Source organism: Panthera onca, chromosome X (assembly GCF_046562875.1).
Source record: "Panthera onca isolate mPanOnc1 chromosome X, mPanOnc1 haplotype 2, whole genome shotgun sequence".
Taxonomy (NCBI): Eukaryota; Metazoa; Chordata; class Mammalia; order Carnivora; family Felidae; genus Panthera; species Panthera onca.
The window spans coordinates 115,173,490-115,196,670 of record NC_138357.1 but is presented as its reverse complement, the minus strand read 5'-3'; the positions used below and the strand labels follow the sequence as shown (position 1 = coordinate 115,196,670).

The following is a 23,181-nucleotide window of genomic DNA, read 5'->3' as shown; positions in this document are numbered from 1 at the left end:
CTACTTTTGCATTGCTAATTCTAATATTATTTTAAAGTCTATCCCTCCATTCATCTGTCTTCCACTAGAAGGTAAACTCCTTGAGGGCAGAGACTGCCTCAGCATCATATACATACAGATCTATAGCATACTACATTTCACAAAAATCAGCCATTAATATCTGCTTCCTAGAATTATGGCAGCATGGAACTGGTAAAATAAGTACCTAATAAAACGGACACTATGGTATGTAGTATTGTAATATAATGGGATGTGTTAAGAGTCCCAAATCATAGAAGATTCTAACAGCAGTTACAAGAATATGGCTATATGCTTTTATCTAGCCATTGCTCTTGTCTGGCACACATTACTCATTTTCTACACTCATCTTTCTTTTTTTATGGTACAAATAAATAAATCTTAGTTGGATAAATTTTAAGTATGTCTACATTTGATTCTATTAATTTTATATTTAACTTAGATAGATGATTAGGTGCTTTGCTTAGATCCCACTTATATCTCAGCAGTTATTCCATCACAGAAGACCAGTTTAGGCATCTCTAAGCCCTTGGGAGAGTCACTGAGGAGCCTCAATATTTTGATGATTTTTCTCTGAAAGAAAACATCTAGATGATCATAGTATTCAACTTAGGAAGCACAGCATTACAACTGATAAACACCTGAATATAATAACATATTAATTTATGATGGCTTCCATAGCATAAAATTTTCATTGACAGGGAGATTTTACTTAAGACTATCAAAGTATTGGGGTGCCTGGGGGGCTCAGTCAGTAAAGCCTCCGACTTTGGCTCAGGTCATAATTTCACAGCTTGTGGGTTGGAGCCCTGCGTCGGGATCTGTGCTGACAGCTCAGAGCCTGGAGCCTGCTTCGGATTCTGTGTCGCCCGCTCTCTCTGCCCCTCCCCTGTTCGCACTCTGTTTCTCTCTCTCAAAAATAAATAAACATTAAAAACTTTTAATTAAAAAAAGACTATCAAAGTATCAACTTGACTTGCAAAAATTGACCTAAAGTGTGCAAAACATATATATAACAGTTAAGCCTAACCTTTTAAAAACTATCTTTGAGGGGTGCCTGGGTGGCTCAGGCAGTTAAGCATCTGACTTTAGCTCAGGTCATGATCTCGTGGTCTGTGGGTTTGAGCCCTGGGTCAGGCTCTGTGCTGACAGCTCAGAGCCTGGTGCCTGCTTCAGATTCTTTGTCTCCCTCTCTCTCTACCCCTTCCCTGTTCTCTCTTTCTCTCTCAAAAATAAATAAACATTAAAAAAAAAATTTTTAATAATAAAAAAATGAAAACGATCTGAGATATAAATAGTGGAATACTATGTGTAATTTTAAATTGAAATATCAACTACAAAGGTAGCTAAGCACCCCAAAATGGCTACAGTAACTAGACTTCAATGGTCCAAGTGTGACTTGTAGCTTGTCCATATTCTCCAATGTGGATTGTCAATTCAGATTATGATGCTGAGTTGGCCCTCAAGAAATGTAATTATTACCTTCTTCTACCTGTAGTTCTCGAGCCTAGACAGGGCCCTCACTATTCTGTCTGCTGCTCCAGTTGAGCATGAAGTCCTAACCTCAATGCCAATAGCAGTTATATCTAACTTCAATAAAATTTAAAAAATACATAGTTACTTATTATCTTACCTTGAGTTCCTGGTGGTTGTAATACATCTCCTGTCAGGCGACACCACCCAACTGGGAAAATATCTCGACAATCGTACTTGCACCAATAATCAAAAGCTCCACTCCAGCCATCAAATGTGATGTAAATTTCATCTCCTTTGACATCTCCAATCGTTGCAGGGCAGATCATATAAGGGTTCTTTTTATCTATGGCCTCAAGCTTCATTCCCACTTTGAAATTATTTATAGGTGGCTTTGGTGGTTCCTACCAAAACATTAAAAAAAAGTTTTTGTTAAGATGCAATAAGAAGAATTTGCTCAATTGTATTCTTACAACCCTTATCAACCAAAAATTAAACTCCATGAAAACAGGTGTCAGAGATCTCTGTGAAACTCTGCTCTACAACATCTTACTTACTCTGGAGCAGAACCAAGAACATGGAAGGAAACAAACCCAAACTGATAGTAATTCATTTATTCATTTAAGAAATAGGTGTTATATACTAGGTACCAGAAATTTAGGATTCGCTGGTGAACAAAAAATATCAAAGATCCCTACTCTGGTGGAACTTACCTTCTAGCGGCTGTGGTAGTAGTGATCAGGGTGCAGGTGAGGGAAAAAGAGAGAAGAAACCAACAAGAAATTTTAAATGAGGGAATCAAACAAACCCAATTAATGTGTAAATTATAGGGTATGTTGCAAGTTGGTTAAGTCCAAAGAAAAAGGGGTGCCTGGATGGCTCAGTCAGTTAAAAGCCCAACTCTTGGCGTTGGCTTAGGTCATGATCTCATGGTTCATGAGTTCAAGCCCCACACTGGGCTCCATGTGGATGGTGCGGAGCCTGCTTGGGATTCTCTCTCCCTCTCTCTCTGCCCCTCCCCTGCTCTCTCTCTCTCTCTCTCAAAATAAATAAACTTAAAAAAAAAAAAAAAGAAAGAAAACGAAAAGGAATAGCACCAGACAACATACAAAAATTAAAAAACCTCCAAGTTTTATTGCAGACACAAGAACATGAAAGTCATATAGCTTGGGGTCATTTATGATATCCAATCCAGAAACCAATATTTAAAAAAATTTTTTTAACGTTTATTTATTTTTGAGACAGAGAGAGACAGAGCATGAACAGGGGAGGGTCAGAGAGAGGGAGACACAGAATCTGAAACAGGCTCCAGGCTCTGAGCTGTCAGCACAGAGCCCGGCGCGGTGCTCGAACTCACGGACCGTGAGATCATGACCCGAGCCGAAGTCGGCCGCTTAACCGACTGAGCCACCCAGGCACCCCCAGAAACCAATATTTAAAAAAGCATACTTTAGTTACCAAAATTTAAAGCATGCAAATGCTAACAGGATTCTTAGAAAGCCTAAGTGCAATGTTAAAAGTAACAGCTTTTCTTTCAATTTGGTTTTTATCACAGTAAATAAATAGCACCATCATTAACCCAGTTGCTCAAGCCAGAAGCCTGGAAAAAGCCCTAGACCAGGGGTTATCAGTCCAACTGAACTTCAAAATCACTTGGGACCCCACAGCCAGGATTTTGATTTAATTTGTCTGGGATGGGGCCCAGGCATTAGCACATATTAATTCCCCAGGTGATCCTAATGTGCATCCAAGGCTGAGAACCACCAGGCCAGATGCATAATATTCCCCTTAACACTCACATTCAAAGACTACAACCTGCCAATTCTATCACCTAGATCTCTAGAATCTCGTAACAACATTAAAAGTTAGCCCTCAATTGTTCAGTATATGCCAGGCACGCTTCTAAATGTTTTAGTTCTCACAACCCTATAAAGTCAATGCAATTATTATTCCCATTTTATAGATGATGAAATTGATGCATGATTGCCTAAGAATACACCATAAATATGAGAGCAGGAGCTGGATCTTACACATAGGCAGACCACTCCTTGGAACATCCTACCACATCATCTGCCTGGACAACTCCAACTGATCTACTTCAAAGCCCAGCTCTTCTGGTCTCCTTAAGGCTTCCCTGGCCAACTCCTGCCCACTCCCAGGCCCCCTCAAAGAAGATGCTCTTGCCTTCAACTGCTAAACTACCCTTGAAACGTGTTCACTCCTCTGAGACCAAGGGATTCTCAAAAGCAGATACATCTTATTCATATTGCTATTTCCAGCAGAGTACTCAACAAGATTTTTAAAAAATGAATTAACCAAGTAATCACCTGAAGAACAGTAAACAAGCTTTCAAGTAATTCAAGTAATTCTTTCACCAAGATATAATTTAAACACATATCTGGTAGGTTGATTTCTTTTTTAAATGCCCCCTTTAAACCCATCTCATCGTCCTGTGCTTTTCCAGTGATATCCTTTATACCTCTGAAGTCTTGTAAGTTCCTTAATTATTAGCCTTCAAAGTCCTTTTAATTACATAATCTTAACTTGATTCTTAAAAACCACCCTAAAGTCAGCAGGGCAAAAGTTAGCTTGGTCAAAGATCAAAGGTATTTGATAAATAAGATGCTGGTAAATAAGAAGCAAAGTTACATACTGCCACTTCATGAAGGGGCTAAAGGTCAGCTAACTGTTACTACATATGGAAGGAAAAGAGGGAGGTGGATTTAACAAAGGATAATTTTGGCAGTTGATAAATTTGTCCTACACATTCACAGAATGGAGAAAACATTCAAAGCACACAGAAGTTTCTTAGGCCCTTATACTGTCAAATAACCAAATAACAATAAGACTTTCTGTAGCAAAGCAAACTAAGTTCAAATGGCAATATACATTTTCTGCTACAAAACAGAAGACAGGAATGAGCAGAGAAACAGAATTTTAAGATTCAAATGTATAATTTAAAAAGATATCCCAAATGTGACAGTATGTCATCAATGCCACTATTAACTGACAAGTAACAAAAACCAGACAATGATAATGGACAAAATGCAATTTATTCTCCGAAGATTTTTACACTGTTTATTAATTCTTCTAAATTTCACGAATATTCTATCAAAGTTACTTACATATGTATAGCCATACAAATAAACAGAGCTCTGGAAGAAAACAAATATTTATTTTCTTAAAAAATCAAAGGGACTACTCTTTTTCGTAAATAAATGAGAGGGTTTTATCTCAAAACAAGCTACCTCCAGATTTAGATAACTGGCAAAATAGTACCCTCTGCTGTCCACAAAAGGTAATAATATAAGGTTGCTTTATGTTTATATGTTTTAATTTTTTTTTAAGTTTATGTATTTTGGGGTGGGGGCAGACAGAAAGAGAAGGAGAAAGAGAATCCCAAGCAGGCTCTGAACTGTCAGCATGAGCCTAATGCAGGGCTCAAATTCACAAATTGTGAGATGACATGAGCCAAAATCAAGAATCAGACGCTTGACTGAGCTACCCAGGTGCCCCTTAAATGTTTTTAAAGAATATGGTTTGTCATCATCAGTTCTTGAATGACTTCCTAAACACAAAGATATAATTTGTAGGGGGACCTGGCTGGCTTGGTTGGTACAACATGTGACTCTTAATCTCGGGGTTGTGAGTTCAAGACCCACCTTGGGCACAGAGCTTATTAAAAAAAAAAGATATAATTTACGAAAGCAATAGCTAAAATAAACAAGGACCCATTCTTTTTTACTGTGAGAAAAAAAAAATGATTCCTTCCTAGAAGATGACTAGTAAAGAATACTCTTTTAATCTCTCTCCTTGCCTATCTACCTACAATACACTTCTCCTTGAAGGCTATTTCTTTTCATATCCCACAGACTCTAAGGCCTCCCTTTTCCTTAGCATGTACAACTATCAAACATAATATATACTTTATTTTGTATGGTTTATTATCCATCTCCCAAGATAGAAGGCAAGCCCCATAAGGACAGTTTTTTTACTGTCTTATTTATAGCTGTATTCCCAGAGTCTACCTCTGACCGACCACAAACTCCTATCGTTAACTTCTACTTCCTTACTTTTAATCAACTACTTCTTTGACCTCATCAAAAATTCTAGTCCTTTAAACTTCATTTATTGATTCACAAATATTTACTAAGTGCCTACTAAGTGTCAGACACTAATGAAGGCTCCAGATATACATTAAGTGGCAAAATAGACAAAAATCCCATCCTTGTGGTACTCACCTGCTAGTAAAGAGAAAGACGAGAAACAACAATACAAGCAAAATATACTCTATGTTAGAAATGTTAAGTGCAGGGTGCCTGGGTGGCTCAGTCAGTTAAGCATCTGACTCTTGGTTTCAGCTCAGGTCATGATCTCCCGGTTTCATGAGTTCAAGCCCCAAGTGCCGAGTGGTGTGAGCGCAGAGCCTGCTTGGAATTCTCTCTCCCCCTTTCTCTCTGCCCCTCCTCCACTTGCGCTGTCTCTGTCTCTCTCTCTCAAAATAAATAAATAAAATTTTTCTTAAAAAAAGAAATGATAAGTGCTATTCAATAAAAGGAAGTATATAGCAGAGTGAGATCCAGAGAAAAATGTAAGGGAGGGTTTTGTGCAAAACTTTAAATAGGGTAATCAGAACAAACCTCAAATGGAAGGGGACAAGTGAGCAGAACCCTAAAGGTGATTATTAACCACAGTTACCTACAGGAAGAGTACTCCAGACACAGAACAGCCAGGGCCAAGGCCCTAAAGCAGGAGAGTCCATAAGAAATCCATAAGATTTCGCTCATGTGGAATTTAAGAAACAAAACAAACGAACAAAGAAAAAAAAAGACAAACAAAAAAACAGACTCTTAAACAGAGAACTGGTAGTTGCCAGAGGGGAGATGGGTGGGGAGAGGGGTTAAACAGATAAAGGGGATTAAGAATAAATTTATTTTGGGGCACCTGAGTGGCTCAGTTGATTAAGCATCTGACTCTGGATTTCAGCTCAGGTCATGATCTCACTGTGAGCTCAAGCCCTGCATCTGGCTCTGTGCTGACAGTGAGAAGCCGGCTTGGAATTCTCTTTCTCTCTTCCTCCCTCCCTCCCTCCTTCTCTGCCCTTCCCCTACTTGTGCTTATTCTCTCCCTCTCTTGCAAAAAAATAAACTTTTTATTTATTTACTTTTGAGAGACAGTGGGAGTGAGCGAGGGGTAGAGAGGAAGAGAGAAAGAGTCCCACGAGGTGCAAAGAGAGAGGGAGAGTGCAGAGCCTGGAACAGGGTTTGAGCTCACCCAGAGTGGGGTTTAAACTCACAAACTGTGAGACCATGACCTGAGCCAAAGTCAGATACTTAACCCTTAAGTATACTTAAGGCCACCCAGGGGCCCCATAAATAAACCTAAAAAAGAGTACACTTATCTTTAAACTTTCTTTTTTAGAGTTTATTTTTGACTGAGAGACAGAGAGGGCGTGCACACTCAAGAGGGCATGTGAGTGGGGGAGGGGCAGAGAGAAGGAGGGCAGAGGATCCAAGGCCCACTCTGTGCTGACAGCAGAGAGCCCCACATGGGGTTGGAACTCACAAACCATGAGATCATGACCTGAGCTGAAGTCAGACGCTTAACCCACTGAGCCACCCAGGCGCTCCAAACTATCTCTCTTTTTTTTAAGTTTATTTATTTATTTTTGAAAGACACAGAGAGAGAGAGCACATGTGCATTAGAATGGGGGAGGGGCACAGAGAGAGGGAGAGAGAGAATCCCAAGCAGGCTCTGCGCTATCAGCGCAGAGCCAGACAAGGGCCTCAAAGTCACAAACTGTGAGACTGTGACCTGAACCAAAATCAAGAGTTGGACATTTAAAGGACTGAGACACCCAGGCACCACAAGAGTACACTTACCTTGATAATCAGCACTGAGAAATGTATAGAACTATTGAATAATTAAAAAAAAAAAACTACAACATTTACCATTCTTGATATGAATAATTGTTTACCTTGTTTTATTTTTCTTAAGTAGGCTCCATGCCCAGCAGGGGGCCCAAAGTGGGGCTTGAAGTCATGACCCTGAGATCAAGACTTCAGCTGAGATCAAGAATTGGGTGCTCAACCGACTGAACCACCCAGGCATCCCCTGATATGAATAATTGCAATAAAATTTGACTGAGAAAACAATCAGGACACAGGGTGAGAAAGAAATATTTTGACCCATAATTTAACTAAAAGTTGGCTTTTATTCACTGTTTCTTAACATAGTGTACTTTTTCAACATTTTCTCAAGAGCATAAACTATTTTTGGAATTTTCCCTCTTTTGTTATATAACAAATATTTCCTTATAACAAATTCTTTCTGATGACTGTTTTTAACATTCTTTTACTTCTGAAACAAAATCTCTCTAACTTTCAAGTGGGTTTTTGGCCTATCATCATTTTCTCCAATGTCAAAGGATGACTAATACAGCAAAGTGAGGGGAAGCTCCACTTCTGAAGGCAAATAAAAAATAGCAATGAATATTTGCTTCCAGTAGAGCACTCGTTTCATATCTAAGGTCTTGAAAGAGAGTACAAATTCATTTTGACTAGTGAGTGATTATAATTAAGACTTTTTTATGACTTGCTGTTATGGATTGAATTGTGTCCCCCACCCCAGCCAAACTCATGTTTAAATCCTAACCCCCAGTACCTCAGAATGTGATTTCATTTCGAGACAGGGTCTTTAAAGAGGTAATTAAGTTAAAACGAGGTTATTAGGGTGGGCCCTAATCCAAGAGGAGGAAAGTAGGACACAGACACACTGATTGTTAAAAGTCAAGGAGAGAGGCCTCAAAAGAAACCAAGTCTGCTGACATCTTGATCTCAGACTTTGAACCTCCAGAGCTGTAAGAAAATAAATTTCTGTTGTTTAAGCCACTGGAATGAACTGAATGGTGTCCTCCCAAATTCATAAATTTGCCCTAATACCCAAAGTCACTTTATTTAAAGACAGAGCCTTTAAGGAGGTAACAAAGGTTAACTGAGGTCCTAAGGGTGGGGCCTTAATCCAATAGGACTGGTGTCCTTATAAGAGTAAGAGAAACCAGAGATACCTCCCCTTCCCCACATGCACAGAGGAGAGGCCATGTGAGGACACAGCAAAAAGGTAGCCATCTATAAGCTGAGGAAAGAGGCCTCACCAAAAACCAACCCTGATGGCCCTTTGATTTTGGACTTCTAGCTCCCAGAATTGCGAAAAATTAAATTTCTATTGTTTAAGCTACCCAGTTTGTGGGCATTTAAGTGCTCCTATCAAAACAATAAAACCACAGAGAGCGAGAGAGAGAGAGAGAGAGAGCGCACGAGCGAGCATGTGGGCATGAGCAGGGGAAAGAGGTAGAGAGGAGAATGGAAGAATGGGAGATGGGGTGAGAGAGAGAGAGAGAGAGAGGGGGGGGGAATCTTAACCAGGCTTCATGTTCAGCGCAGAGCCCGACATGGGGCTCGATCCCACAACCCTGGGATCATGACCTGAGCCAAAATCAAGAGTCAAAAGCTCAACTGACTGAGCCACCCAGGCACCCCGATGGAAGCTTTTTATAACATCTTTCTTACCTTCTTAAACAATGTTGCAGGTGCCATTTCAGATCCATTCAGGGTTCTTAAGAGGAACATTGGCCAAGATGACGCATTCATCTGGTATCCTATTTTATAAAATAAATCAGCATGAAAAAGCCTTCCTGTGATATTATAGCAAGATGGTATAAAAAATAGGTTTTGTTTAACATTCTTCTCCAGAGAATTATTTGCTTACCAAGAAACCCAGAAAATGGGCCAGAGGAGCAGATGCACCCTCCAATAAGTTCTACTGTACCCCTGTACTATCTGGCAACAATGCTACAGTAGGGGTAGAAACTCTCATTTTAGAAAAGCCACTAGCTTGAGTTCACCAACATACACATAAGTACTTTAGGAATGGGCCATAATACTATGGGTGACCCAAGGCAAAACCCAGAAGAGCGTCCAGTCCCCACTAATAGCCACACAAGCATGGCAAAGGCTGCAAAAGACTTCCAGCCTCTTTTTCCTCAGAGTCCCTGCCTCATTTTCCTTTCAAAAAAAGACAGTTTTCTGTGAAACTCAGCAAACGTACACTTAGGATGGTGCATTTCATTGTATATAAATTTCACCTCAAAATCTTAAAAAACTGCCAATAAACACTGAACTCCAGTTACTGATATGTATGCTGAAGTATTTAGGGGAAATGTACTGACATCAATAAATGCATTTAAAAATAAGATGGATTGATGAATCGACAGAAGGACAGATACACAAGTAAGTGATAAAGCCAGTATGGAAAATGACAATGGTAGAATCTAGGTAATGGATATGTGGGTGTTCACTGTAAAATTCTTTCACCTTTTCTGTATTTGAAATTTTTTATACAATATGTTAGTAAAAAAGATAGCTCTCACTTTAGCAATCTTTATACACATTAAACACGATCTTAGAATTTGTATCAGATGCAATCAAAAGAGACTCAACAGGTGTCTTTTTTGGAGATCTCATCAATTAATGGTGGATATCACAGCATCTGCCATGTGCAACAGGGAGTAGAGAGGTCTGCTAGTTTTATTGCTTTCTGGGGGCAATCTGTTTCATGCAACACTTGCCTGCCCTGATGCCAGAATTAAAGAGAACTTGGCATGCATTCCTGATAAATACGTGCATTAAGATAGGGAGGCATATGAATCACTGGCAATCACTGGCACTGGGTCCATCAATAGGATAAAACATGCAAAAAAGTTCAGACAGAAAGTTACTCTATAATAATCCTGCACCAAAATCTCCTTAATTGACCAGGGAAAATAATTGTTGTTGGGAAAATAATTGTTGTTAGGAAAAAAAATGGGGAACGGGGAGATTTATTATATACTCCTTTATAATAAATCAGTATTATTAGTGATATCTAATAAATAATCATCCACAACATGGATTTGCCACATTATGGTTAGAATATTGCATAACAGTTGTTCTCTGGTCCTTATGCCTTTTTCTTAACCCCCATCTTATCCTCTTCTATCACGCAATCATTATCATCACCATCACCTTAACTTGACATTTTTCTTAATTCTTTAATTGCCTAAAGTCAAACATAGATTAAAAGGACAAAAATAGATGAAAGTGCATATAAAAATTCAAACACAGGGGCTCCTGGGTTGCTCAGTCAGTTAAACATCCAACTCTTAGTTTTGGCTCAGGTCATGATTTCATGGTTCTTGAGTTCGAGGCCCTCATCGGAGTCTGAGCTACCCGTGCGGAACCTGCTTGGGATTCTCTCTCTCTCCCTTTCTCTCTGTCACTACACTGCTTGTGTATGCTCTCTCTCTCTCAAAATAAACCTAAAAATAAATACATACATACATAAAATAAAAATTCAAACACAGATAAAACTAATCTATAATGTTAGGAAGTCTAGGCAGGGGTACCTTTGGGAATGGGAGGTTTATAACTGGAGATCAGGAGGAGTGGGGTTTCTGGGGTGCTGATAATGTTCTGTTTCTTGATTTGAGTGATGGTTATACATAGATGTGTTCATTTATAAGCTGTACACTTATGATGTGTATACTCTTCTGTTTGTATGCTAAAACTTTAAAAATTCTTTTAAATAATAACCTTTAAGGTTTAAATAATCTTTAAAAGAAGAAAACCAAGTAAATTGTGTTATATTAAAATGGAAACTAAACTATTCAAAAACACCTAATGAGCAGACTGGCAAAACTTGTGTGTTTTTAACATGTACTACCAAAATATCTATCAATCAGCATGTACTACTATGTACTTGATATTTTTAATTAATAAAAATAAACTCTAAAAGTAATTTGAAAAAGGAATGATCATAAATCTGGCTATGTGTTTGAAATGCTGACAATCACAATAGCTGTGCTTCCTTTAAATACAAAAACATATTACCATTTGTAAACAGAAATCAAATCCCAGTAGGGAAGCACTAAGCCTCAGATTTACACTTCTATCTCTTATAGAATTCTGTATGATTTAAGAGAGAAGAGTAAACAAAAAACATAAGTGATATGAAGAAAGAAGGCAAAAAGCAGAAAACACACACACACCCTAAACCACCCTCTTGGAAGAACACATCTCTAATTAGTTTTTTTTAAAACATTTTAAACCAAATTAGGAATGATTAACAACTAGAGCAAGGAAAGTATAAAAATATATTGCTAAAAAAGTGGTTTTTTTTCTAAAGATTTTAAATCATCTCTATACCTAACATGGGGCTCAAACTCACAAACCCCAGGTCAAGAGTCTCATGCTCTTCCGACTGAGCTAGCCAGGCACCCCAAGAGTGGTTATTATTAATATCTTAAATTTTGGGTTCTCAGGGAATTTTTAACTAGTAGGAGACCAAAAAAAATCCATCTCCTCATTTTCCTTTACAACAGAGAATTTTCATTTTCAGCATTGTAAAGAAGAAACAAAAACCAATATCCACCATTCACTCACAGATAGCAGAATAAAGGAAATCATTTATTTTCTACAGAATATCAGAGTACATCTAAATATTAAGAGTGAACTATTTTGCCCCAAATTGGAGTCACCTACTTTTTACCTTTTAAAAACTCAAACTTGACAGCTTTTTAAAACCTTTGCTTCTAAAGTTCCAACAATCTCTTCCTTTTCAAAGTCCTAAAGACCCTTACTCCTTTCACTATGATTTCCTCCCATTGTAGATATAATGAAATTTTCAAAGTTGAAACTGGAGTCTGGGTGTGGAATCATACTCTTCCCCTGTGCTCATCCCCATGGTGAAAATGCTAAATGGTTCAGTGGACAATAATAAGGAAAGAATAACTTGTAACAAATGCTACAAACTTCTCCCCCAGAAGGGTTTCTGAATCTGCATGTGTAACCTAGTAGTGCTGTTTCTGACATTTCAAGTTTGAAGACAGCATATGTATTGCCCTGGAGTGGGGAACCTTCAGCATACATATATATGCCACATGTGTATTTAAGTAAAACTCTGTAACATAGGCTACAGAGTTCCTCTCTCATACATTCTCCACAGGAACCACCTGACAATCTATTTGCAAAAATCCCTAGAAGAGATTTCTAAAAGGCCACTTCAGGGGCACCTGGCTGACTTAGTCAGTAGAGCAGGGAACGCTTGATCCTGGGGTTATGAGTTCGAGCCCCATGATCAATGTAGAGATTTCTTAAAAATAAAATCTTGCGGCTCTTGAGTGGCTCAGTCAGTTGACAATCCTACTCTTGGTTTTGGCTCAGGTCATTGTCTCATGGTTCCTGGGCTTGAGCCCCACACTGGGGTCCACACTGATAGTGTAGGGCCTGCTTGGGGTTCTCACTCTCCCTCTCTCTGCCCTCCCCTGCTCGTGTCCACACACTCTCTCTCAAAATAAATAAATAAACTTTAAAAAATAAAATAAAATCTTTAAAAAATAAGGCCACTTAAAACTATTTCTACTGAATGTTACATTAGCAAGAATATGCTATTTTAAAAACTGTTTATTCTTACCCAGTGGAGGCTGAAGTAAGTCCCCTTCCTTTTCACAGGTCCCAATAGGCTGTATGTCTGGAGAATCAACAAGCCTCCAAAAATCATTTCTGTTGTCACTACCATCCAGTCTTAAACGTAGCCTGGCACCAGTAATTCCGACGACCGTGGCTACACATATTGAAGTCATATTGCGAGGGTCATGGGCTTCCAATTTCATGCCAACTTTGAATTCATTAGCTGGTGGAACCTTAGACTGCATACATATATATGTATATATTACATCCGTGCGTATGCACACGTGCACGCACGCACAAGCGCGCACACACACACACACACACACACAGTTTTGTTAAAATGTATCAACTGTAAGAAAAACAAATGGTCAGTTATGTTACCACAATACTCAATAAATGTTTTAAGTACCAGTCATAGCAGATGGTAAGCAAAAGAACTATAAGGGTCAAGGAAAAGATCTCCAAATCCTCTCCTTGGCTTGGCACGAAGCATAAAAACCCTGCTCATTGCTGGTCTTACTCCTCTGCCCACTTCCAGGCAATTCAAATACACCCTCTAAAAGGCACCCTGAGAGGCTTTCTAAAATAAGAATCTGATTAGGCCATTCCCCTTGAAATAAACCAACTGGCAGCTCACCCCTGCTTAAGTGCAAGTCCTCAGTACAGTTTAAAAGCCCCCACACCTTTAACCTTATTTCTACACTATCACCTCTACCCACTTTGTGCTCCAGCCACCCATGCCATCCCTCAACACTCGGGTTCTTTTACACCCATGTGCCTTTGCTTTGGATGTTCTCTCTACCTGGAATATCTCTGCCCTCATTCCAACCATCTCAGATACCATCTCTTCTGTGAGCACTCGCAGTACAGTTATCATATTTTCATAATTAACTTTTTACATGTCTGTCTCCCCCTCCAGATGGACAGTCATGAGGGCTTAGTATACCTGACGTAGAGTAACTTCTTAATGAATAAATGCAAAGATACCATCTGCCCTTTAAGTGGCACTACCACAATCCCCATTACCTCTTCGCACTACTAGAATCTAACAATCGCACAAACATCCTTCAACAAATTAACAGTTCACGTTAATATATACAACTTCTACACAATTTGGGCATACCTGTCTGAAACACTCTGAAGGAGCACCCAAAGATCCAGTCTCTTTCAAGTAATTTTCCCAGTGGAACTCATCTGGGGGGAAAAATGCATGAAATAGGTTTTTTAGTATATATAATATGTATACTAACTTTCAGGAGTAAAATGGACTTTAGTTCCATATCTCTTTTATTTTTTTAAGCTTATATATTTGACAAGTATGAGCAAGGTAGGGGCAGAGAGAGAGGGAGAAAGAGAATCCCAACCAGGCTCTGCACTCAGCACAGAGCCTGACACGAGGCTTGATTCCACAAAACACAAGATCGTGACCTGAGCCGAAACCAAGAATCGGTGACTTAACCCACTGAGCCCACCCCTCCATCTCTCTTTTAAAAAAGACTTCCTAGGGCGCCTGGGTGGCTCAGTCGGTTGGGCGTCCAACTTCGGCTCAGGTCATGATCTCGCAGTCCGTGAGTTCGAGCCCCACGTCGGGCTCTGTGCTGACAGCTCAGAGCCTGGAGCCCGTTTCAGATTCTGTGTCTCCCTCTCTCTCTTACCTTCCCCCGTTCATGCTCTGTCTCCCTCTGTCTCAAAAATGAATAAACGTTAAAAAAAAAAAAAAAAAGACTTCCTATACAAAAATACAGATTCGAAGGGTACATGCACCCCAGTGTTTATAGCAGCATTATTAACATTAACCAAACTAGGGTGAGAGCTCAAATGTCCATCAACTGATGAATGGATCATTAAGATGTGGTATGTATGTATATATACATATATATATATATATATATATATATATATATATATATATGTATATATACAATGTAGTATTACCCAGCCATCAAAAAGAATGAAATCTTACCATCTGCAATGATGTGGATGGAGCTAAGAGAAATAAGTCAATCAGAGAAACACAAATACCATATGATTTCACTCATATGTGGAACGTAAGAAACAAAACAGATGAACATATGGGGGAACAGGAGAGGGAAACAAACCACAAGAGACTTTTTAAACACATTTTTATAACATTTATTGTTGAGAGACAGAGCACAAGCAAAGGAGGGACAGAGAGAGAGGGAGACACAGAATCCAAAGCAGGCTCTAGGCTCTGAGCTGTCAGCACAGAGCCCGACTCAAGGCTCGAACCCACGAACTGTGAGATTATGACCTGAGCCGAAGTCCAGTTGCTTAACCAAATGAGCCACCCAGGTGCCCCAAGAGACTCTTAATGATAGAGAACAAACTATGGGTTTGTGGGTTTGTGGGAAAGTGGGTAGGAAATGGGTTAGATGGGTACTAAGGAGGGCACTTGTTTGTGACGAGCATGGGTGTTATATGTAAGTATGTAAGTGATGAATCATTGAATTCTATCCTGAAACCAATATCGCACTGTATGTTAACTAATATTTAAATTTAAAAAAAAAAAAGGTGGGAAAGACTTCCTAGTGGCGCCTGGGTGGCTCCGTTGGTTGAGTATCTGAATCTAGATTTCGGCTAAAGTCATGATCCCAGGGTCATGGGATCAAGCCTTGCATTGGGCTCTACACTGTGCATGGAGCCTGCTTAAGATTCATTCATTCATTCATTCATTCTCTCTCTCCCCACCCCCCAAAAATAAAAAAAAAAATTTAAAAGACTTCCTACAGAGCATATTTAAATTTCCTGATCTACATTTAATTACCAGCACAGAAATGAAAGAGACAACTTTCTGATAATACTGGTTCTGATACAAATTACACTCAAGATCTTCTCAATGTCACGAGAAATTAGCACAGTGATTCTAACAATGTGGACTCTAAGAACAAAATGATTTTTTATAGAGTAACAGCAAATTCTTCTCATCTGTCTCTAATATAAATTTACTCAAGACATGTGTTTACTCAAGACCATTTCATCCCATTAATGTGAAGGCACTTTTTTATTTTTTCATGGAGAACTAAAGGTGTTGAGGTATGTGGTCTAACAGAATCTTACCCCTGCAATGCTTTATGGAAAGAGAAAAAATCTGAGAATCAGAGTTGTTCCTCAATTGACTATTAGATCTCCATACAGGATGTTAAGAATATGGTGGCAGAGGGGCACCTGGGTGGCTCAGTCAGTTAAGCTCCAACTTTGGCTCAGGTCAGGTTGTGGGTTCGAGCCCACACTGGGTTCTCTGCTGTCAGCACAGAGCCTGCTTTGGAGTCTCTATCCTCTCTCTGCCTCTCCCCCACTCACATTCTCTCTCAAAAATAAATAAACATTAAAAATAAAAGAATACAGTGGCAGAATAAAGCAATAAACCAGTCATCAGTACAGTCACTGATATGAATTATTTTAATGATCTATATTTTCTACAAACCCTTGCTGTCCTTCTCTCATTCGGTCTTCATGATATACTACAATGGTATTGAGGAAAGTCAGAAAGCAATGTACTTAGCCTGACTTGAACACTTCAATTCACTGTTCCAGTTAAGACTACCAAGACACTAAGAAAAAGACTTAACAGCAGTATTAAAGGTACTTTTAATTCATACCAAGTTTAATTCTCATCAACCACCTATACTCTTGTTTAACTTCCTCACTATAAAAATATTGGGTTTGGGGCACCTGGGTGGCACAGTTGGTTAAGCATCTGACTCTTGATTTCAGCTCAGGTCATCACCTCACAATTCGTGAGATCAAGCCCCGAGTTAGGCTCTGTGCTTGGGATTCTTTCTCTCCCACTGTCTCTCTGCCTCTCCACTGTTCTTGCGTGTGCTCCCCCCCCCCTCAAAATAAATAAACAAACATTAAAAAATATATACTGGGTTTGACAGTTTCCCTTCTTGGGGAAATCTGCATGACAAGCCTCTTATATATCCTTTGACCTTTGAAGGGTATAATGTTTACACACACACACACACACACACACACACACACACACACACAAATGGAATGCTGATAAATCAGCAACCAGCTTTCCAAAATATACAAATAAAAAGCCTAACTGATAGTATTTCCAGATTTCTATGGTATAAATACTACTACCATGGCTGATTGCAAGGTGCCAAGGTCAAGTCAACAACTATGAAGTTGGGAAGACATGTACACAAGTGACCCTCTCCCAACCTGATGTGAGCCAGCATCAGCATACCACTGTTATGTGTGTGTATGCATTTATATGCATATGTATACATATTATATATGGTATTAAGCATGTCAGACATAACATTGTACACCCTGCTTTTTTTTAACCATAAATTTAAGAGACTGCTCCATTAAAAAAAAAAAAATACAGGGATTAACTCCACTTCTAAATGATATGAAGCTAGCACTACCACAGTGCTGAATGGCATGTGGTAAAATGTCAAGAATATGGGCTCAGCAGGCGAACCCACCTTTTTCTAGTTTGGTTCTGCTTCTTAAAAGCTTTGTGACCTGATCAAGTCATTTCACTTTCTCAGCCTCAGTTCCTTATCATCTACCAAATGAGGAAAAGTAATACATATGGTACAAGGTATTTTGAGAATTAAGTGACACAGCACACATGTAAGTCACTCAATAAAAGGTATGATTATTCTAAAACTAAATGTCATAGCTGTGCCAAATTTATTAATACCGGATAGCTTTGTCAAACATAAAAACTGAGGGGTGCCTGGCTAGCTCAGCCATAGAGTGTGGGACTCTTGATCTCAGGGTCATGAGTTGAAGCCCCATGTTGGATGTGGAGCCTACTTAAAATTAAAAAAATTTTAATATATTAGGGGCACCTGGGAGGCTCAGTCTGCTAAGCGTCCAACTTCGGCTCAGGTCATGATCTCGCGGTTCATGAGCTTGAGCCCCGTGTCGGGTTCTGCACTGCCAGTGTGGAGCCTGCTTGGGATTCTCTCTCTCCCTCTCTCTCTGGTCCTGTCCCGCTCATGCTCCCTCTCTCTCTCAAAATAAATAAACTTTAAAATATATATATATTTTATAATTTGTATTTATATTATGTATAAATTTATATATATAAAACATATATATACAAAATATATATACAAAATATATAATATGTGTGTGTATATATATGTATATATATGTGTGTGTGTGTGTGTGTGTGTATATATATATATATATATATGTATATATATATATATATAAAGTGATCCATAGGTCCAAAATAGAACTGACCAGGATATTTCAGTGACCTCCTAACTACTAACCTGACAATAAAAAGACCCAAGGTTCTAAATGAAGTTCTACCACCATATGATCTTAGAGAGCATTTTAAAAAAAGAACAAAACACAACATGAATGGAGAGAAAAATCTGACTATGGATTAAAGAGCCAACATCCCAGAAAGAAAGGAAAGGAAGTTGAAAATAATGACTGGGAAACTAAAATCATTTCACAATTACATCTCAAATAAACCAGCTACACTTGTAAAAATTTTCAATGACACTGGAAAATATTTAATTTATCTAACACAAGTTTTTATTCTATCACCATTAATGTCTGAATGGGCTATAATTTAAGCTAGCAAATCCTTTATACCAGTACACTGTAATATGATCATTTTCTCTCACTTCTATTCATAGTGCTAGCTAATGACCCTATGTAGTACTTAACCATTGGAGCCTTAACTTTTTTCCTTCATTCATATGGCAAAATTTTCAGTTCCCAAAACCGTTCAATTTGGCTACCCATGTGCTGAGACCCTACCAATAACACAGGGGGAAACACACACAGACCAACAGGATTTACTTAAATTTAAATTTGACACATCCACAATAATACCACAGCTAGAATTCCTGACCAAGAGCCAAAATAGAAAGTCTTACCCAAACCTGAGGTCCCAGTCGGCCTCTGCATCTTATCCTCATGGACAGACTGGGGCAGGGGGATGTTATTCTCTCTCAGAAAAGAAGCCTGGCAACTGACAGGTTTGTTCGTGAGACAGGTGTATACACATAACCTCATGGTCTGATTGTTATTAACACATGTCCATGGTCCTTGTTTGACTTGTACTCTAATCTAGTCCATACATTAGCCCAAACACCTTTTGGCAAACTGAAAATAATCTATATGAGCCCCCTTGGTCTTCTCCAGAGTAAATCAGAATTCTGATGTCTCTCATCAGTACTAGGCTTGAGTTTAGAGGGTATGTAAATAAAGAAGATGAGAAAAATATCTAGAGCTGGAAGCTTCTTGGCTGAATGATCAGCAGCTACTAATTCATGGCAATTATCACACCTGTAACTGGGCATTTGTTTAATGTCAATCTTGCCCCCTAAGCTCAAAGAAGGCAGGAATCATGTTTGTCTTATTCATCACTGGTTTCTCATACAAAGTTGCCAGTATGTGCGAGGCACTGTCCTAGGTACAGTGGACACAGCAATTAATAAAAAAAACAAAAGTCCTGGCTCTCTTGGAGTTTACCTTCTAACAATCACAGATTTCTAAGATGAAAAGTTAGGGTCAGAGCCCTGAGAAATACCTGCAGATGTCTGTCAGTTTCATTAAGTAATCTCATTTTTTTTCAATCAACAGTTTGAGAATTTTGAAGTTACTAGTTTCAATCTTTAAGAATATATTTTTTAAATTTATTTCTATGAAATGTCCAGAATAGCAAATCTATAGAGACAGGAAATACATAAGTGGTTGCCTAGAGATGAAGCAGGGGAGAGGCACTGGGGAAAAATGGGGAGTGACTGCTAACTGGGTATGGGATTTCTATTTAGGATGATGAAAATGTTCTAAAATTGATTGTGGTGATGATGGCACAAGTCTGTGAATATATCAAGAGCTAATGAATTGTATACTTTAAATGGGTGAATTCTATGGTATGTAAATTATATCTCAATAAAAATGTTATATTAAAAAAAATAAAACAGATGGAGAGGAATTTGTAGGGATTAAGGAAGAATATTCTAACCTAATAGCCTCCCTTTCCTTGGAGGGTTTTGGAGGTTGGAGGGAATTGCTGAAAAACAAATAAGGCCAATGGAAAAGGAAGCTAAGGAAGCACTGGGAGCCCAGCTACAGTGAGAAAAAATTATTCCATGGGGATTACCTTTATAGACAATCTTCTGTAGGAACAGAAAGTCACAGGTGAACTACCCCGAGAGTGGGGCTGGCAGGACAGGACAAAAGAAAAACAAGGGGCAAAATGTTTACCTGGAAATCTCTGATAAACACAGTCAGTTTGTTAGAGTATTTTTTCAATTCAGCCTTTTATGTGCATGTGACTAATTTTTTCATTTTCCTTAATAGCAGGTACAATGGGTCAGATTCTATCTCCTGAGTCTCTAATGCAGTGCTATACACATGCTGTTCACAATAAAGAACTTAAAACATGAATTAATAACTCCAGGTTAATAAATAAACATTTACTGATCATTTTACTGCATGCCTAGGCATTATATTAGGTGCTTTACATTCATTTCCTTTATTTAATTCCAATAGTCCTATGAATTAAGTAGTATTATCCCTGTGCTACAGAGAAGACAAAAGAGACTAATAACATTGAGTAATTTGCCCAAGGTCACAAGGCCAGTAAAGAATGAGGCCAGGATTCTAGAACAGATCTGTCAGACCTCCCAATGCCTAAGCTTTTATCCAATGAACTGTCTTTTGACCATAAAAAAAAGGATTTTCATATTAACTCTAATATTAGAAGAATTTTTATTAATAAACAGATTATTTCTAATTGGTAATAAATGGTAATTATTAACTATGCACCATTAATTTGGCAAAATGTGCACTGAAATACATGTTTTCTTTTTACTTTAATCCCATACCAATATCTCTAAAATAAAACCAAAGTAAAATTTTCAAAATAAAATACTATTGTTTTACTTTTCCCATTGCTTAGGTTTTATATTTACAAGAGTTTACCATACATGTATACTATACCAAAAGCATTAAGAGTTCATATCAACACTGAATGAGGAAGAAAAATACATTGTACTGAAATACTTTAAAACCTACCACTCTGCACAGAAGGTGTGCCTGAGTCAGGCACTTTCTCTTGATTCTCCTTCTTGTCACCCATTGTATCTAAAAAAAGAAAGAAAATAGTGAGCAATATGGAAGGCCATAGGAAAAGTCTGAAAGAGTTCCTAGAAAACCTGTAAATGAGGGGCACCTGGGTGACTCATTCCGTTAAGCATCTGAATTCAGCTCAAGTCATGATCTCAGTTTGTGGGTTCGGGCCCCACATCACACTCTGCGATGGCAGTATGGAGCCTGCTTGGGATTCTCTCTCTCCCTCTCTCTCTGCCCCTCCCCCTGCTCATTCTCTCTCTCTCTCTCTCTCTGATAAATAAACTTAAAAAAAAAAAAAAAGAAAACCTATAAACTGAAACTATTTTCTAATAGGAGCCCGTTTAAATTTTTGCATATTTCCTGCATAGGACTTCACTAACATACCATGTATCTTAAAATTTGCTCATTTATTTTGTTTGTTATATGTCTCACTCCACTCATGTAAGCTCCAAAAGGGCAGGGATCTATTTATTTTATTTTGTTTCTTTTGTTCACTGCTGTATCCTCAGTGCCTAGATTAGGACCTGGCATGCAGAACATCATTAAGCATTTGTTAGAATTAACATGCCCTAGAAAGAAACTGCATGCTTTTGAGAATTTTAAAACCTGATAGGGGCACCTGGGTGGCTCAGTCGGTTGAGCACCCAAATCTTGATTTTGGCCCAGGTTATGATCCCAGGGTCTTGGAATCAAGCCCTGCCATCAGGCTCTGTGCTGAGTGTGGAGTCTGCTTAAGATATTTTCTCTCTCTCTCTCCCCCTCTGCCCCTCTCCCTGCTCACGCTCGCTCTCACACTCTCTCTCTCAAATTTTTTTTAACATAAGAGGGAAGCTGGAATACAATGTAATTAGGCAGAGATTTTTCTCTGGGCCAAGTTGAGGAGCTCCAATAGCACTGAACCTTGTGACTTACCAAGACATTATTCTGTCCACATATATTTATCTCTTTTCTAAATTAACCATAATGCTGTTATTATGCTGAGAAGATTAACCAGAATTCCATTATAACACCAAATAAGCAGTCAGTATTCATATTTCCCCAAATGTCTTATTTTAAGTGTGTTTCTATGAATCAGGACCCAAATAAGGTCCATATATAGCAAGGGATGATAAGTGTTTTCAGTCTCTCTTGATACTTACAGGCTCCCTCCTCCTCCTTTTTCTTTTCCTTCCTCTGGGAATTTTTTTTGCTGATGATACCAGTTTAGTTTTCCAGTCTGGATTATGCTGACTAGCTCCTACGGTACTGGGTTCTTCTGGTCCTTATATTTTCTCTAAATTTGTATTAGTGTTTTGATCCAGAAAGCATAATCAGATTTAGGTTTGGTTTTTCTTTTTTTATATATATATTTATTTTTTGAGAGAGAGCAAGAGAGACAGAGTGTGAATGGGGGAAGGGCAGAGAGAGATGGAGACACAGAATCTGAAGCAGGCTCCAGGCTCTGAGCTGTCAGCACAGAGCCCAACGTGGGGCTCAAACCCACAAACTGTGAGATCATGACCAGAGCCAAAGTCGGACGCTCAACCAACTGGGCCACCCAGGCACCTAGGTTTGGCTTTTCTGAGATGAGAAGATGACTTCACAGGTGGTATTGTGAACTTCTCACAGGAGGCTCCTAATATCTAGTTCTCTCTCTTTTTGTGATATAAGCAGCCATGGATGGCTATTGCCTAGATCCGTTAGTTCATTAGCAGCTGCAAAATGGAAATATTCTAATTTTTTTAATGTTTATTTATTTTTGAGAGAGGGGGAGAGGCAGAGAGAGAGGGAGACACAGAATCTGAAGCAGGCTCCAGGCTCTGACGTGTTAGCACAGAGCCTGACATGGGGCTTGAACCCATGAGCCATGAGATCATGACCTGAGCTGAAGTCTGCTGCTTAACCGACTGAGCCACCCAGGCGCCCTGGAGGTATTCTAATTTTACCCTCCTGTCTTAAAGAATTTTGTTTAATATTTATTTATTTTTGAGAGAGAGAGAGACAGACAGTAAGAAGGGGAGGGGCAAAGATAGGGAGACACAGGATCTGAAGCAGGTTCCAGGCTCTGAGCTGTCACCTTAGAGCCCAACACAGGGCTCGAACTCACAAACTGTGA

General features: G+C 38.8%; 1 protein-coding gene across 3 annotated transcripts in view; it reads right to left on the bottom strand.

Annotated features, from left to right (window-relative positions):
- The window catches only part of SCML2 (Scm polycomb group protein like 2), a 103,208-nt gene that overhangs the window by 58,154 nt on the left and 21,873 nt on the right, over positions 1-23,181 (bottom strand). For all 3 annotated transcript variants that reach the window (XM_081793861.1, XM_081793862.1, XM_081793863.1), the window contains exons 3-7: positions 21,030-21,098; positions 14,119-14,189; positions 13,000-13,234; positions 9,060-9,148; positions 1,652-1,895 (exon numbers count right to left, since the gene is read on the bottom strand). In XM_081793861.1, coding sequence (XP_081649987.1) covers positions 1,652-1,895; positions 9,060-9,148; positions 13,000-13,234; positions 14,119-14,189; positions 21,030-21,098 — 708 coding nt within the window. The remainder of the gene's footprint in view (positions 1-1,651; positions 1,896-9,059; positions 9,149-12,999; positions 13,235-14,118; positions 14,190-21,029; positions 21,099-23,181) is intronic.